The sequence below is a fragment of the Peromyscus eremicus genome, chromosome 22 (assembly GCF_949786415.1).
Source record: "Peromyscus eremicus chromosome 22, PerEre_H2_v1, whole genome shotgun sequence".
Lineage (NCBI taxonomy): Eukaryota > Metazoa > Chordata > Mammalia > Rodentia > Cricetidae > Peromyscus > Peromyscus eremicus.
This window is the reverse complement of record NC_081437.1, coordinates 31,192,099-31,205,911: the sequence shown is the minus strand read 5'-3', so window position 1 is coordinate 31,205,911 and position 13,813 is coordinate 31,192,099. Positions and strand designations below refer to the sequence as shown.

The 13,813-nt window shown below is 37.7% G+C and overlaps 1 protein-coding gene across 4 annotated transcripts in view; it reads right to left on the bottom strand.

The window, feature by feature from the left end:
* The window catches only part of Rad51ap2 (RAD51 associated protein 2), an 80,434-nt gene that overhangs the window by 59,641 nt on the left and 6,980 nt on the right, over positions 1-13,813 (bottom strand). Inside the window, exons 1-3 of one of the 4 annotated variants that reach the window (XM_059248414.1) lie at positions 10,141-12,585; positions 9,660-9,743; positions 5,867-6,229 (exon numbers count right to left, since the gene is read on the bottom strand). The exons of 1 other annotated variant lie outside the window; for it this stretch is intronic. In XM_059248414.1, the coding sequence (XP_059104397.1) occupies positions 6,111-6,229; positions 9,660-9,743; positions 10,141-12,571 (2,634 nt within the window). In that variant the 5' untranslated portion in view covers positions 12,572-12,585 and the 3' untranslated portion in view covers positions 5,867-6,110. Of the gene's footprint in view, positions 1-5,866; positions 6,230-9,659; positions 9,744-10,140; positions 12,586-13,813 lie in introns of those variants that run through there. 2 more of the 4 variants (XM_059248415.1, XM_059248416.1) reach the window with 2 other exon arrangements.

Genomic DNA, 13,813 nt, shown 5'->3' with positions numbered 1-13,813 from the left:
AAGGACTCATTCTATGCATCAAGACCAATGGCTGCACATGTGTGAGATACTGTTTTGTAGCATACACTCTAAATGATATGGAGAGAAACAACTTTTTCAAAGTATTCTTTTTCCTACTGATGAAAATATACAAATATTTTCAAAAAGTTCACCGAAAAGCAATAAAAAAAAGTACCTAACAATTTAAGTAGGTTTCAGTCATATGAAAATATGTTTTACAACACACTGGAGGAAAGGAGAGTTTTGCTTTGAAGCTGGCCAAAATAGTAAAAGAATACAGAGTCAGAAAGAAGAGATAAGGTGGATATAGAGGTCTATGGCCATAATCTGAGCATTTGGAAGGCAGAGGTAGGAGGATCAGGAGTTAAAAGTCAGCCTGGGCAACATGAAACTCTTTCTCGTAATGGAGGGAGGGAGGGATGGAGGGACCGAGGGACAGAGGGACAGAGGGACGGAGGGATGGAGGGTAGAAGGGAAGAGAAAAGAAGGGAAGGGAAAGGAATGGAGAGAAAAGAGTAGCAACCAGTATGTCCACCAATGACATCATTTGTATTTACTTACATTTTCTTCTGTAGAGAAATGTTGTAAACTCTTAGACTTATCAATATAAATATAAACCCAAACACAGGAAATTATGAAGTAAATGTTAAGTGACACTGGGTACATAATCAGTAAACATTGTCATTACAATGCACTGGTTGAATGCTTTGTAGACTACCAAGAAGTTTCTAAGACAGTACCCATGCACAAGCTCAGATAAACAAAGAGGCAGCAGTAGCAAAGTAAATGCCGAGTGAAGGAAATGTGATAGTAAGTGTGCTCGTCATTCAGTGGACACAGCAGGAAATGTTCAGGAACTTGGAGACAGTGTTATAGAGGTGGATGGGTTGAGAACAGGACAAGATTTAAACAGTTAAAAAAGAAGAGTTCCCAGGAGAGGAAAGACTGTGGGCAAATGAGGAAACACTAGTTGAGAGAAAGTAAAACATTCATAGGCTAGTTTAGCTGTAGGGAATTGTGGTGTAGTCAATCTCAAAAGCTACATTAAGTAAGGCCCCATTATAAAAGTCCTGAATGTGAAAGAATGCATGTATTAGAAAATTTATTAGAAGGAAAAGTTCATCAACTTCACAGTGTGCAGCACATATCAAGAATTAGACTGCATGAAGAATGATATGATTTTAGGCATACTGAGTTCAAGTCAATGACCTATAGCCCCAGAACCCATGTAAAAGTAAGAGTCACCAATGCATGTCTGTAATCCCAGAACTCTTATAAAGAGATAGAATGCTGAGATTCTCCCCATTCTTCAGGACTCCCCTGAATCCTCAGAAGCTCACAACTGAGCTAGCCTGGCACGTGCAGCACCAAGACACCTTGTCTCAAACAAGGTAGAAGATGAAAATTATGCCTGAGATTGTCCTCTGGCCCCGATACATGCCCATCTGCCCTCATACACAAACATGTATGCTTGTGAAAACACACACAGATACACACACACACACACACACATACACACACACATACACACACACACACGTGCAGCAGCATGCACACAGAATCACTCATGAAGAACTTTTAAAAGGGAGACATATGGATCCTATATGGTCCTATTCACTGAAACATAGATATTTGTTGAAAATAATAATGAAGAATGCCTTTCCTTTTTTTCAAGGTTTTTTTTTTTTAGGATTTATTTATTACATATACAGTGTTCTGTCTGCATGTATGCCTGCATGTCAGAAGAGGGCATCAGATCACATTGTAGATGGTTGTGAGCCACCATGGGTTGATGGGAATTGAACTCAGGACCTCTGGAAGAGCAGCCAGTGCTCTTAACCTCTGAGCCATCACTCTAGCCTAAAGAATGCTTTTCTAAACTCTGTATATATAGAGACTGTATCCTTTAATCTTTAAAGAACTTTATTGTGAGATACAATTACTATCTCTATTTCAGATTATGAGTTAAATGCCTTAAGGCCATAATGAGTTTTTGAAAAAGTAAAAACTCAGAATTGTTGCTTTAAAAATTAATACAATTTGGGCTTAGAACATAGCTTAGTGGTCCAGTGCTTTGTCTAGCACGTGTGAGGCCATGGGTTCAGTTCCCAGCATCGCAAAAGCAAATTAACTAAATAAATAAAGATGAATGTAATTTTAGTTAAAAGGTCAGACTCACTAAACTTTTTTTTAACCCTTCAAGTTAGTTTCTTTAACAGTGAAAAATAGATAACACTGCTAAAGTGGCCAAGAACTGGGACTAGATAAATCATAGGCCTAGGGGAAAACTACTACTATCATTCTGCTACAGCAGATATGAACAAAACGACTCCTAGTAACATATTGCTATGCTGATGGCTCAAAGAATCACCATCATCAGAGAAGCCGCTTCTTGCAGTAGATGGTAATTAACAAAAAGATCCACACCTACACAATGCAGAGAGGGAGAGACTGTGGATGACTTAGTCTCAAGTGAAATGCCTTTCTCAAATCCCTCTCCACAGGAGAAAAGGGAGAAAGATTCTGAGAGCCAGTAGTGGTGGATGACTTCAAGGAAAACCAGTTAGCCAATGCAGAATAGACTCCTTGGGTTTCTGCGCATGCGTGCTTTTTGTTTTGTTTTGTTTGGGTATCTTTTGTCTTATTGTTTTTTTTTCTTTTTAGGTTTTTTCTTTTTTTTTAATTTGTATATTTTGATTATGATTTTTTTACTTTTCATGTTTTGTTTTCCTGGTTTGGGAGAAAAAGAAAAAGAACATGAAGTTGAGAGGGGAGAGAGATGAGAGATTAAAGTTGGAGGAAGGGAAAGAATACAAACAAAATATATTTGTATGAAATGAAGTTTTTATGCTGAAAGGATTTTCTTTCTAGTCTTAAATATTTAAAATACTGAAATGCATGAATTATTGAATCAAATATACCATAAATAACCAAATCTACTATAAAAAAATATGTATTGAAGGAAAAGATAAGAATAAGTAAGATGCAATGACAAATATGTGTATTTTAAGTGTAGTATTCCTAAAACACCCTATGTACTTTATAACAATACTACCATTCATAGAAATATGTGGAGGCAGAAAGCTGTTAACCACTTACATTAAAGGAGCATTTGATTACATTCTCAGGAAAGGGCATAAAAAGCTATGGTACTAGCTTAGCAAGCATTCTAGAAAAATAAGGTAAGTGCAAAGGGCCTGAGGGAGCAGCACGCCTACCACTTCAGGATGGTAGTGTGTCTTCAGTGGAACATACAAGGTAACAATAGTGAGGTGGTGCTTAGGAATGGGGTAGCACTTAAGCACCAAAGTAAGAGTCTGGCTCTTAATCAAAAGAAGATAAAGACTGGAAGATTACATTGTGCTGAGCTGAGCTCTCACATGCTGACTTATATCCCAAAGATTCTTTCTGGATACTATGTTCAGAAACGATAGACTTGAGGACTGAGGCAAGAAGCTCCATAAAAAGGAACTCAATTCTATTGCAGTTAGTCAGGCAAGGGAAGCCACACCGCTAGGTCACTGGGGCTTAGGGGTGGGGAGATGTCAATGATAACTCCCAGTTTTCTGTCCTGAGCAACTTAATGGAGTTCCTCCTTCCTGAAATGAGAAGTATACGAAGGGGGGACTTTTAGGGAAAACAGCAGGTGCTTCTCCTGGACTGTGACATGTTTGGGGTTCCTGATAGACATCAGAGTAACAAAGAAGGAAGCCATGGAGCCTGGAACTCAGGAGCACATAGAATTTTGTTTAAATTATCCCCAAATTATAAAGAGCCAATAGCAGGGAGCATAGGCTGTGAGCTTATTCTTTTACCCTGAGACTACGCAGGTGGAAGAGCTCAGTGAGTATTTCTTCCAAATGCTCTTCTACAGCACATGATATGCCTTGAAAAAGAACTGGAGTCTGTCTAGCAAAAATAGCTTCAAATGATGGTGTTTCCTAACACAGTGGGTATAATATAACTTAGGGTCTACTGTGTGTGTATGTGTGTGTGTTATATATGTGTGTGTGTGTGTGTGTGTGTGTGTGTGTGTGTGTGTAATATTTCTCCTAATCCAAAACAGGCATTTTATTAGTGCAAACTGCCTTGAAGTAGTATATGTCTTTGTAAATGAAAATACATAATGTCTGCATAATTTTAGAAATTTCTCAGAAGTTGGTCACAGTGGCACTCTCAGAAGTTGGTCACAGTGGCACTCTCAGAAGTTGGTCACAGTGGCACACACTGTAATCCCAGCATTTGAGAGGCAAAAGCAAATTTGAGGCCAGTCTGGGCTACACAATAAGATCCTGTCTCAAACACTAAGTACATAAAGAGAGACGAGGCATGAAGGAAGAGCAAGAGAAAAGAGAAAAAGGAGGCAAGTATTCTAAACATCCGTTACTGAGTAGTTGTTACTATGTATCAACAAATATTTATGGTTAAGCACTAACTTTGTATCTGAGCTGTTCCAAGTCCATAAGCATTAGCAAGCATAATTCTTACAATCATCCAATGGGATATTATTATTCCCCTTTAAGATAGGAGGATTTGCCCAAAGTCAAAACCTTTTAAGAATGCTTAGAGTGGATGTCAATTGTTTTCTCCAGAAAAATAACTGTGTAGTAATGCATATGCTAATTTAGCTAGATTTAACTCTCCTACAATGTATATATTGTGCTTCAAAGATCATGTCATACCACCTAAAAATACAAACAACTTCATCTGTCAACATAAAATGTAATCTTCAGTTAACAAAAGAAAAAGAACGTTAAATGACATATATTTTACACAACAAGAGAAGAAATTCATTCATTTATACTCAAATAATAGGAATATTTACTGGAAGCAGATACAGTTTTAAGCCCCTGTGACATATTTCAGGGGGTGGGGCAAGAGGGCAATCTTGCTTTCAAATGCTTGCATTCTGGGACTAGTGAGATGGCTTGCCAGTTAACAGCACTGACTGCTTTTCTAGAGGACCCAATTTAAATTCCTAGCACCTACATGGCAGTTCACAATGGTCTGGAACTCCAGTTCCAGGGGATTTGACTCCCTCTTCTAGTCTTCAAAGGCACTGTATGCACTTGGTGCACAGACAAGACATTCAGACAAAACATAATCCTTTAAAAGACAAAGCTTTTATTTTAGCAAGGCCTAACTCAGGGTGTTACCTGCTAAGTTCTCCAGCAGAGAGAGAATGGAGGGATTACAGCAGGATGTTAGAGTTGGAAAGTGTGTGGTGGAGGATGGAACTTAATGAGTAGAGCCAAAGTTGAGGCTGGAATTTAGTGGGTCTAAAAAACATTCACTGGTGATCATTTAATCCAGCCATATTTGTATTGTGAATTGATGCATTTAGGCTTACTTTTGGATGTAATTGCAAAATATACTGAGTGAGTTAACCCTGACCTTCTTTGCTATTCTTACGTTTTCTTGATACTTCTTTCTTTTCTTAATTTTGTTCCTAAGTATGTCAATATTATTTGTCTAGTATTTTTAATTATGCTTTATTCTATTGATAATTAGTTTAAAATATGCATATTCTGTATTTCTCTACAAATCTCAAGGACAAAAAGGAAGCTACAGCACAGGGCAAAAGAGTCAAGAGTTCAAGGTCAGCAGCAGCAGCAGCTTCATAGGGAGTTTAATAACAACCTGAGCTATAAGATATTCTATCTAAAGGAAGGAAGGGGGGAGGGAGGGAGGGAGGAAGGCTTTTTAAGGCAAGATTTTATATACCTGACAAAATGTAGAGCAGGTTAGACCAGTGGCTCATTACCTTTTTATAAGCCACAGAGCTTTTCAAAAAATAGTAGAAGTTATAGATTTTTCTCTATAAAAGGATTGCAAACATGTCATGAAAACTAAAAAGTTGAAATGGTTTATAAGATCATGAAAATACTTTAATGTGTATATTGATCATATGACATGAAAACATCAGTGAAAAGTTTTCTTTTAATGGTAATAAAATAATCTATACACAAAAGAACCTTTCTACACTCTATAAAGACAGCACAAAATCTCCAAGCTGAAAGAAAATACTTATACAAAGCAAGAAATAAAGCATTCCTAGACATGCTGAATCATTAAAGTCCAGAAGCTTCTTCTAAGTCCTCACCACCCATTCATTTCAGATAAGGATGGAGTTGTTTCAGCCTAGCTCTTCTGGACAAGCCGACTCTAATTGGGCGGCTGCACGTCTTAAGAGGATGCACTCTGGAAATGCCATGTGAGAAATGACTGCCTGCAAAGATGACAATATAATTTACAGAAAGAAGCAAAAATTACCAATATGCTTAAAAGTCCATATTCTAATCATGACACTAACCACATTCGCTAGAGATGTACACACCAACCACTCTAAGTGCATTATCGTACTTAGTCCTATTATATTCAGTTCTAAAGTCTGGAAAGGTAAGTACAGGAAGAGTAGGAAACCAGTCACCTATGAGCAGTATTCCAGTCAGGGACTCTGACATAAGAACAATAAACCAAAAAAAACTAATTAAAAATTAAGCCAACTTGATAATGTACTTTATGCATGTCATTTTTCAACTAGAAGCTAAGCAAGTCTGCCATGTTGTTAATGGTTATATTTGTTTTCTAATAGAGAGTATTGTTTAATAGAATACAAGTATAGGCCGGGCGGTGGTGGCGCACACCTTTAATCCCAGCACTTGGGAGGCAGAGCCAGGCAAATCTCTGTGAATTCGAGGCCAGCCTAGGCTACCAAGTGAGTTCCAGGAAAGGTGCAAAACTACACAAAGAAACACTGTTTCAAAAAAACCAAAAAAAAAAAAAAAAAAGAATACAAGTATAATTACAGCTACAGATTACTCTGATTTTTAGTTTTATTTAACTTCACACTACATCAATTTCCAAGAAATTCAAATATTTCACAGAGTTGTATTTCTCCTTAGATCAGTTAACTTAGACAGGTAGATATGATGCATTACCCTTAAGATTTTTCCCCATAAAAACTATAAAGTACATTTGTAAGACTCAAATATAAATTGGTCTTTAGTGAATTAGTATGACTTTAATACTATAATATACTAAAAACACTGTCATCAACCCATTGATGACATTTTGTTAAACCCATTTTGTTAAATCTATCAAAAACTAAACACTATGATTTCAAAGTTGAGCAAATTGAATATATCTATGGTAACATTGATGAAACAGATTCCAAATTTAACTACATATCAATAACATTAACCCTCCAAAAGCTGTAAATCCATTTTGATACTTTACCATTAAAATTATAAATTTAATGATGATCAAAAATATTATTATTAGATTTTTTATAAACTTAAGGGGATGCCCAAATCAAACAAAATTATTGGGTCATGCTGATATGCTATATTTAGTTATATATTAGACAGTTTTTGGAATTTTGTATAAAATGAAGTTTTTCATTAAAAGATTATTTCAGAACAAAGACAAAATTAATCATCTATTTCTTTTTTAGAGTACACCTTTCCTTTTTTACATTTAATATAACAGTGCCTTATCATAATTTTACAATGGAAAATGTGTATATTGATCATATGACATGATAGGAAATTGCTATACTAATTTCTATCAGTAGTAGGTCTTTTGTAAAATAATGACCTCTTTCATTAAGCTATATTGTTGATAATATATTCCTTTGAAGAAAAAAATGATTTTTTTCTTATTGTTATATGCTTGATTAATTTATTGTTCACATTTTTAAACGAATATAAACATTCCAGAAAACTGTGAGAAATTGTTCTTAAAAGTCAATATCTAAAAACATGTCTTAAAGCTGGGTGATGGTAGTGCACGCCTTTAATCCCAGCACTCGAGAGGCAGAGGCAGGTGGATCTATGTGTTTCAAGGCTAGCCTGGTCTACAGAGTGAGTTCCAGGGTAGCCAGGGCTACAGAGACAAATCCTGTCTTGAACACCCCCCCCCCAAAATAAAAACATGTCATGATTAGGGCATGGCGGCACACCCCTTTAATTCCAACACTCAGGAGGCAGAGGCTGATGAATCTCTCTCTGAGTTCCAGGAAAGCCTGGTCTACAGAGTGAATTCCAGGACAGCCAAGGCTACACAGGGTGTGGTCAATAGCCTAATAACACCTACATCTGCGTCTTCTAGGAGACTGTTCAAAATGCAGAATCTCAGAGCTTAACTCCAGTGAAAACAGAATCCTATACCAGGATCTTCAGAAGATTCACATGCACATTAAGGTCAGAGCAACACTGGCCTAAATGACATATAAAATACCTGGTGAACTGGCAGCTGCCACATAACATGCGACAATGTGGATCTGTGTTCCTCAACTCTTTCTAGTCTACATCAAATTATATTCCTAATCCAATTGTTCCCTGTCTTTCAAGGAATAAGGAGACTCCATCCGGTCCAGCCTAACTCTTTCGATTCATGGATTATCAGTCTCCCAGGGATCACGTGATTCCAGGGGAGAAGAGACTGCCTTTTACTCCTGATCATCCAAAGGCATCAGTTAATTTCTAAGGTTAATTCATCAAAGACTGAGGTAAAAGGAAAGACAAAATGAAGGTGCTGGATATCATCCTTCTGATGATGAAAAGCCATATAAATCTATATGAGAAATGGTGGCTCACTGAAGACACTTGAATAAATATATTTTCCTTGCAATGTAGCCTTTTTGGATTTGATATTGTTACATAAACATATTACAAGACTAACCTCAACTTGTTCCCTAATTTCAATCCTATCCTTATTTCTACCCACTGGTACAAGTTAGAATAAATACTAAACTTATTTTTGCTTTATTCTGATACTAAAAATTCTTAGGTAAGGATTACTGGCAATTGTTTAATTTTTCTTTGGTTGTTTTCTTTAAAAGCAATTAAAAATAAATGTATAATAGTCATACTCAAAAATCATGTTAACACCTAAAAATAATAAGTAATTGCTAGTGTATTTGGTTTCTGGCCTCAAACCTGTACCAGAGTCTCCTGTCAATGTCTCTCTAGTACTCAGAACAAGGTATGATCCACCACACCCAGATCAGTATTAGTAAACTGTTTATATAATATCTACATTAGAATATCCATAAAGGAATAAAATATGGAGGAGTGGTTCTCAACCTTCCTAATGCTGCAACCCCTTAAAACAGTTCCTCATGTTGTGGTGAGCCCCAACCACAAAATTATTTTCATTGCTACTTCATAACTGTAATTTTGTTACTGCTATGAATCATAATGTAAATATCTGATATGCAGTATGTCTTATGTGGAACCCCTATAAAGGGTCCATTCAAGACCCAAAGGAATTGCAACCCACAGGTTGGGAACGAATGGTATAAAGCATAATTGGGAGTGACATTTAAAGAATGGGGATCCAACTGGGATGGATTCTCTTTTGTTTGGTATTTTGCCAATTAATAGTACATACATGATAAATCACACATTTGAAACACATGCCTTATCACTTAGATTATTGTCATACCTTACTGAAAATATTTGACCATATTATGCAGAGGGCATTTCCAGTATTATTCTAATCTTTAGCCAGTTTCCACCTATTGAAATTAGTAACATTTGTATTTTTCAAGGTATAAAATTTTGTATTTGTTTTCTACCAACCAAAGTATTTTCATCATGCTAAAATAACATGTCAGCCGTCTTAAAACTCTAGAAAATAACAGAAGATCTTACCTCCCTTCAATAAATAATTGTACTTTTCTATTTTACATTCATCAGGAGAAAAAGCAGAACTTCTAGGGAAAGGTTTCTTATAATCTGAAAATAAACATTAACATATTTTCATAGCCCAAGCTAAATTTTATGTCATTCCAATGACTAGTTGGTTAAAACCCTTTCTAGAGAAAGTAACTTTGGTCTACAAATGTTAACAATATTAACAAAGTATGTTTTTATAAATACTACCTTTGATCGGCTCCTAATATTTAGAAAAATTAGATAAGACTCTGGAGCTTCTCTTAAAATTTAAATAACTTGTTTTCTTCAACTTCAGATTATTATCTAACATTTTAATAGATTTCTGTGGGAAATAGTATACATTCATAAATAGTCTCTTCTATGTTACTTTTTGCCAAAAATTATATATTTTCCTTACACAGGAAAAAAACCACTAATTTTTTATCATGAGTAAGAAATTTAAAAATAAATGGCATACCTTCCTCAGAAGTAGAATGGAGGAGTTCTTCCTCTGATCTTGGATAATACTCATTGGGAACTACCTGTCCTCCATGAATAGGTATTGTTTTCCAATTAAATAAACCTTGGTGCCTATGTTTGTTGGGGCCTGCTTTCAAATCGAGCGGCAAAGAAGATGCATTTCTTTTATTGGTTTCAACCATTTCCAAATCTTTTTCTATCTCCATTCTTGCCTCCTTAATATCATTACTTTCTCCAAAGTAATTTTCTTTCCTAATGTTTGTTTCCGCAGTACTTGGAATTTCATTTTCCTTACTAATTTCATGAAACATACGAAGCTCTTCAAGTACTAAATCAAATTTACTCTTCATCTCGAAATCTTCTGCTATTGGCAGAGTTTCTGTTGATAAACATTGAGCAGTTAAGCCCTGAAAACACTCATTGTTCTCTCCACTTGAATCACTTTCAAACTGATGATCAGCATATAATGTAGAGTCATTCTCAGGATGAAAATGCTTTGAATTAGCTAACTCGCTTTCTTGCAAAATACCTCCATCCTCTTTTATTTTAGTTCCGTTATTTTGATTAGCAGATTTAGTTTCTTCCACATTTACATTCTTACTCACTCGTGAAGCTAACTGCACTAAAGACACTCTGTCAATTGGAGGAGAGCTATCCTCTTCCTTCTCTGTGTCGATAGCCTTATGAGCTTGGCAACTCCTTGAACTTTCTGTGGCCTTTACATCCTTCTTCAGAATAAAATCACATATTTTCCATTCTATTTCACCTAACAAGTTCTCCAAGCTGAGCTCCTGAGTTATCACCATAGCATTCATCTGGTCACTGTGCGTTGTATTTTGGCTTAACAATGTGCCCAGTTGCCTAACTTGAAAGACATCTTCAAATATGAACTTAAAAATGAAGTGAGGGGTCTGATGGCAGGTTAAAGTATTATTGTCTTTATTTTTGGAAATGTATTTTTGTATAGTATAGTACCTCAGCTGAAGTATATTGGCATTTTTGCCTTTACCATTAAACCAAACAACCTCTATAAAATTGGGGGGATGACCCACAGTTCCTACCATCAGCGTCTTTGAGTGTTGTTCATGTACATCCCTGAATTTTGCATTGTGATAATCTCCCTTGTTTAAAAGGTCAGTCTCTAGCAACTTTGCCAAATTCAAATTTTCTCCAAGTTTTTTCATAGTTTCACAGATAATCCTAAAATTATTCAATATCCAACTATTTCCCCTCTTCCTTTTCAAAACAGATCTGTTATAGCCCAAGCTTTGAAATTCTTCTTTTCTGGTAGGTATGTAAGAATCTAGAGTCCTTTCTGTTCCCTCCCTATCCACATCTTCTACTGTTAGAGTGAAATTCTTTTCAGTCTCTCTTACATCACACTCAATACTACTGTGGTGATAGTAGTTTAGATCGATCGAGTCTATTTTCCCTTCAACAGTGAGTGACTGGTGGTGACTTTCACAATACTCAGAAAAACAGTTTTCCACACATACATTTTTTTTATCATCCTGTAACTTTTGTTTCTTAGCATCAGGTCTATTTTGGGACCAGCAAATGTTTGTGAAATCCCTAACATATGCCTCAGTTTTGTCATTCTTTTTCTTTGCTATTTCCTTTAAATAGACAAAGGACATGTTGCTATTTAAATCCCTTGGAAACTCGGGGTAAATTATTGTGATGTTATCTCTAAAAGAGCTGGGTTTGGCGCTTTCCAAGCAGGCCTGGTTTTGAAATTTTGGTATTTTTAGTGTAGATGATGAAACGCTGTTTTCTTTTTTCTCTGAGGTTACGACACTGTCCACTTTACGTCTGTCCTTAAGGTCGTGTAATGTTGACTTAGTTTCCTCAGAAACTGTAACATCTAGAAGTGGGTTTCCTGGCTGTCTCACAGAATTCTTTTCTTTCAGAAGAGTTTCCTTCCCTCGGACAGGGAGTTCTTCGGGCTCATGTTTGACACTTTGGACTCCGGGCTTGGAGGTGTCGGGCGGAAAGTGACTCACTTCGGCTCGGCCACCACGGAGCACCCCCAGAGCCTCCCTGCCCTGCAGCCCTGGCCCAGGAGACCTTCCTGGAGCCCTCGAACAAGCTACTCTTCCTGAGATTCCAGACCGCCAACCGCTCTGCGTCTGGAATGTTCCGTCCGGCCACCCCAGGCCACACCGCCGCCTCCCCCTGGCCGAGCTCCCCGGGTTCTTTGGAACGAGGAACGCCGTGAAGGGTCTGGGCGACCACTCCCAGGCCTTTTCTACCTCAGACAAGCGAGGCACCACCAGCAGCGGCCATCCCGCCTCAGAGACGCCGCCGGCAGCCTCCTCCGGACCGGGCCGCTTGCTGCTGGGTGACGCCGCAGCGGGATCCTCAGGAGGCCGTTCTGAGGTGACAGGCCGGGCAGGCCCCGCAGGCCACGCGGGGCGCGAGAGAGACATGACCGCCGGCCACCGCGAGCCTCTGCCGAGGTCCCCGCCACGCTCCAGCCCTTTTAAAGGACGCGAGCCGGCTCCGCCACGCCCCCCCGGCTCCGCCCCGACCACGCCCCCGCCCAGCCCCGCAAGGCCAGATTTAGGTAGTCTACCCAGGTCTCGCCCCACCCTGACCCCGCCCCCGACCCGCCCCCTCAGAGCTCCGCCCTCACCTGTGTCTGTCAAAGCCCTGGACCGTTACACCTTCTATTTTTAGCGCATTTTAAAAGCCGTTCTACCTGTTCTCCGCCTTCTCTCCGGCAGAATTGGGGGCTTGGGGGCGGGGGGGGGGAATCAGAATCTGTCTGTGTTTTAAGTTTTGTGAGAGCAGCCTTATTTTTTTTTTTTAAAGTTCTAAAGTCGGTGTTTTCCTCTGAAGCAGTTTCTCCTCAGTTTTTCTCAGGTGGATTGTCTCCTGAAATCCAGCGACCCCCGTGAGCGCCAAACCAACTCTCTCTGTATCTGGGATTGAAAAAAATTTTTTTTTCTAAACATCCCAGTTATAGTTAAAATCGGCTTTCCTGTTTCATTAAAATAAAAATAAATATTTGTGGGGAAGGCGCTGTTACTTAACCATCTGAATATTTAGGGGAAATGGACAGAACTGAGAACCTAGGAAATTATCTGCTCTTTAGTTAAGGCCAAGACTATATATACTTTTCGAGTGTTGTAGAGTTTGCTTCCCAAATATTGTGGAAAATTTTACTAAGAAATAAAAATTGCATGTTTGAACTTCACTTAGTGTAAATACAATAATCCGGTAGTGGCTCATATTTAATAATAAATTTTTAATGCTATTTCATTTTTCCCTTTGCATTAAGAAACATCTTTATGATTTAGAGTCAGTGCCAATTTTTGTAAATACTGTAATCATGGAGAATAAAAATGATCTTCAAAACATTTATTTATATACATGTTTATTAAGAAAATGTAATTACTGTTAAGTGAGCATAAACCTCAATCCTCTTGATGATTGTTTCCATGTTAGTATACTGTATTTTCCTTTAAAAAATGTATAAGCACTACAGAAATGTACCACAGGAAACTAATTTCAGAACTCTCAAGGTACATATGGAAATATGTAATCAGTGCAATGTTTTCAGCAATAAGACATTCATCTACCTCAAGTCTTACAAATGCTTGCAGAGATATTATCTTTTTCCCATTCTAGGTGTCTGACTTTAATGTATAAATTCTTTCAGAGACATG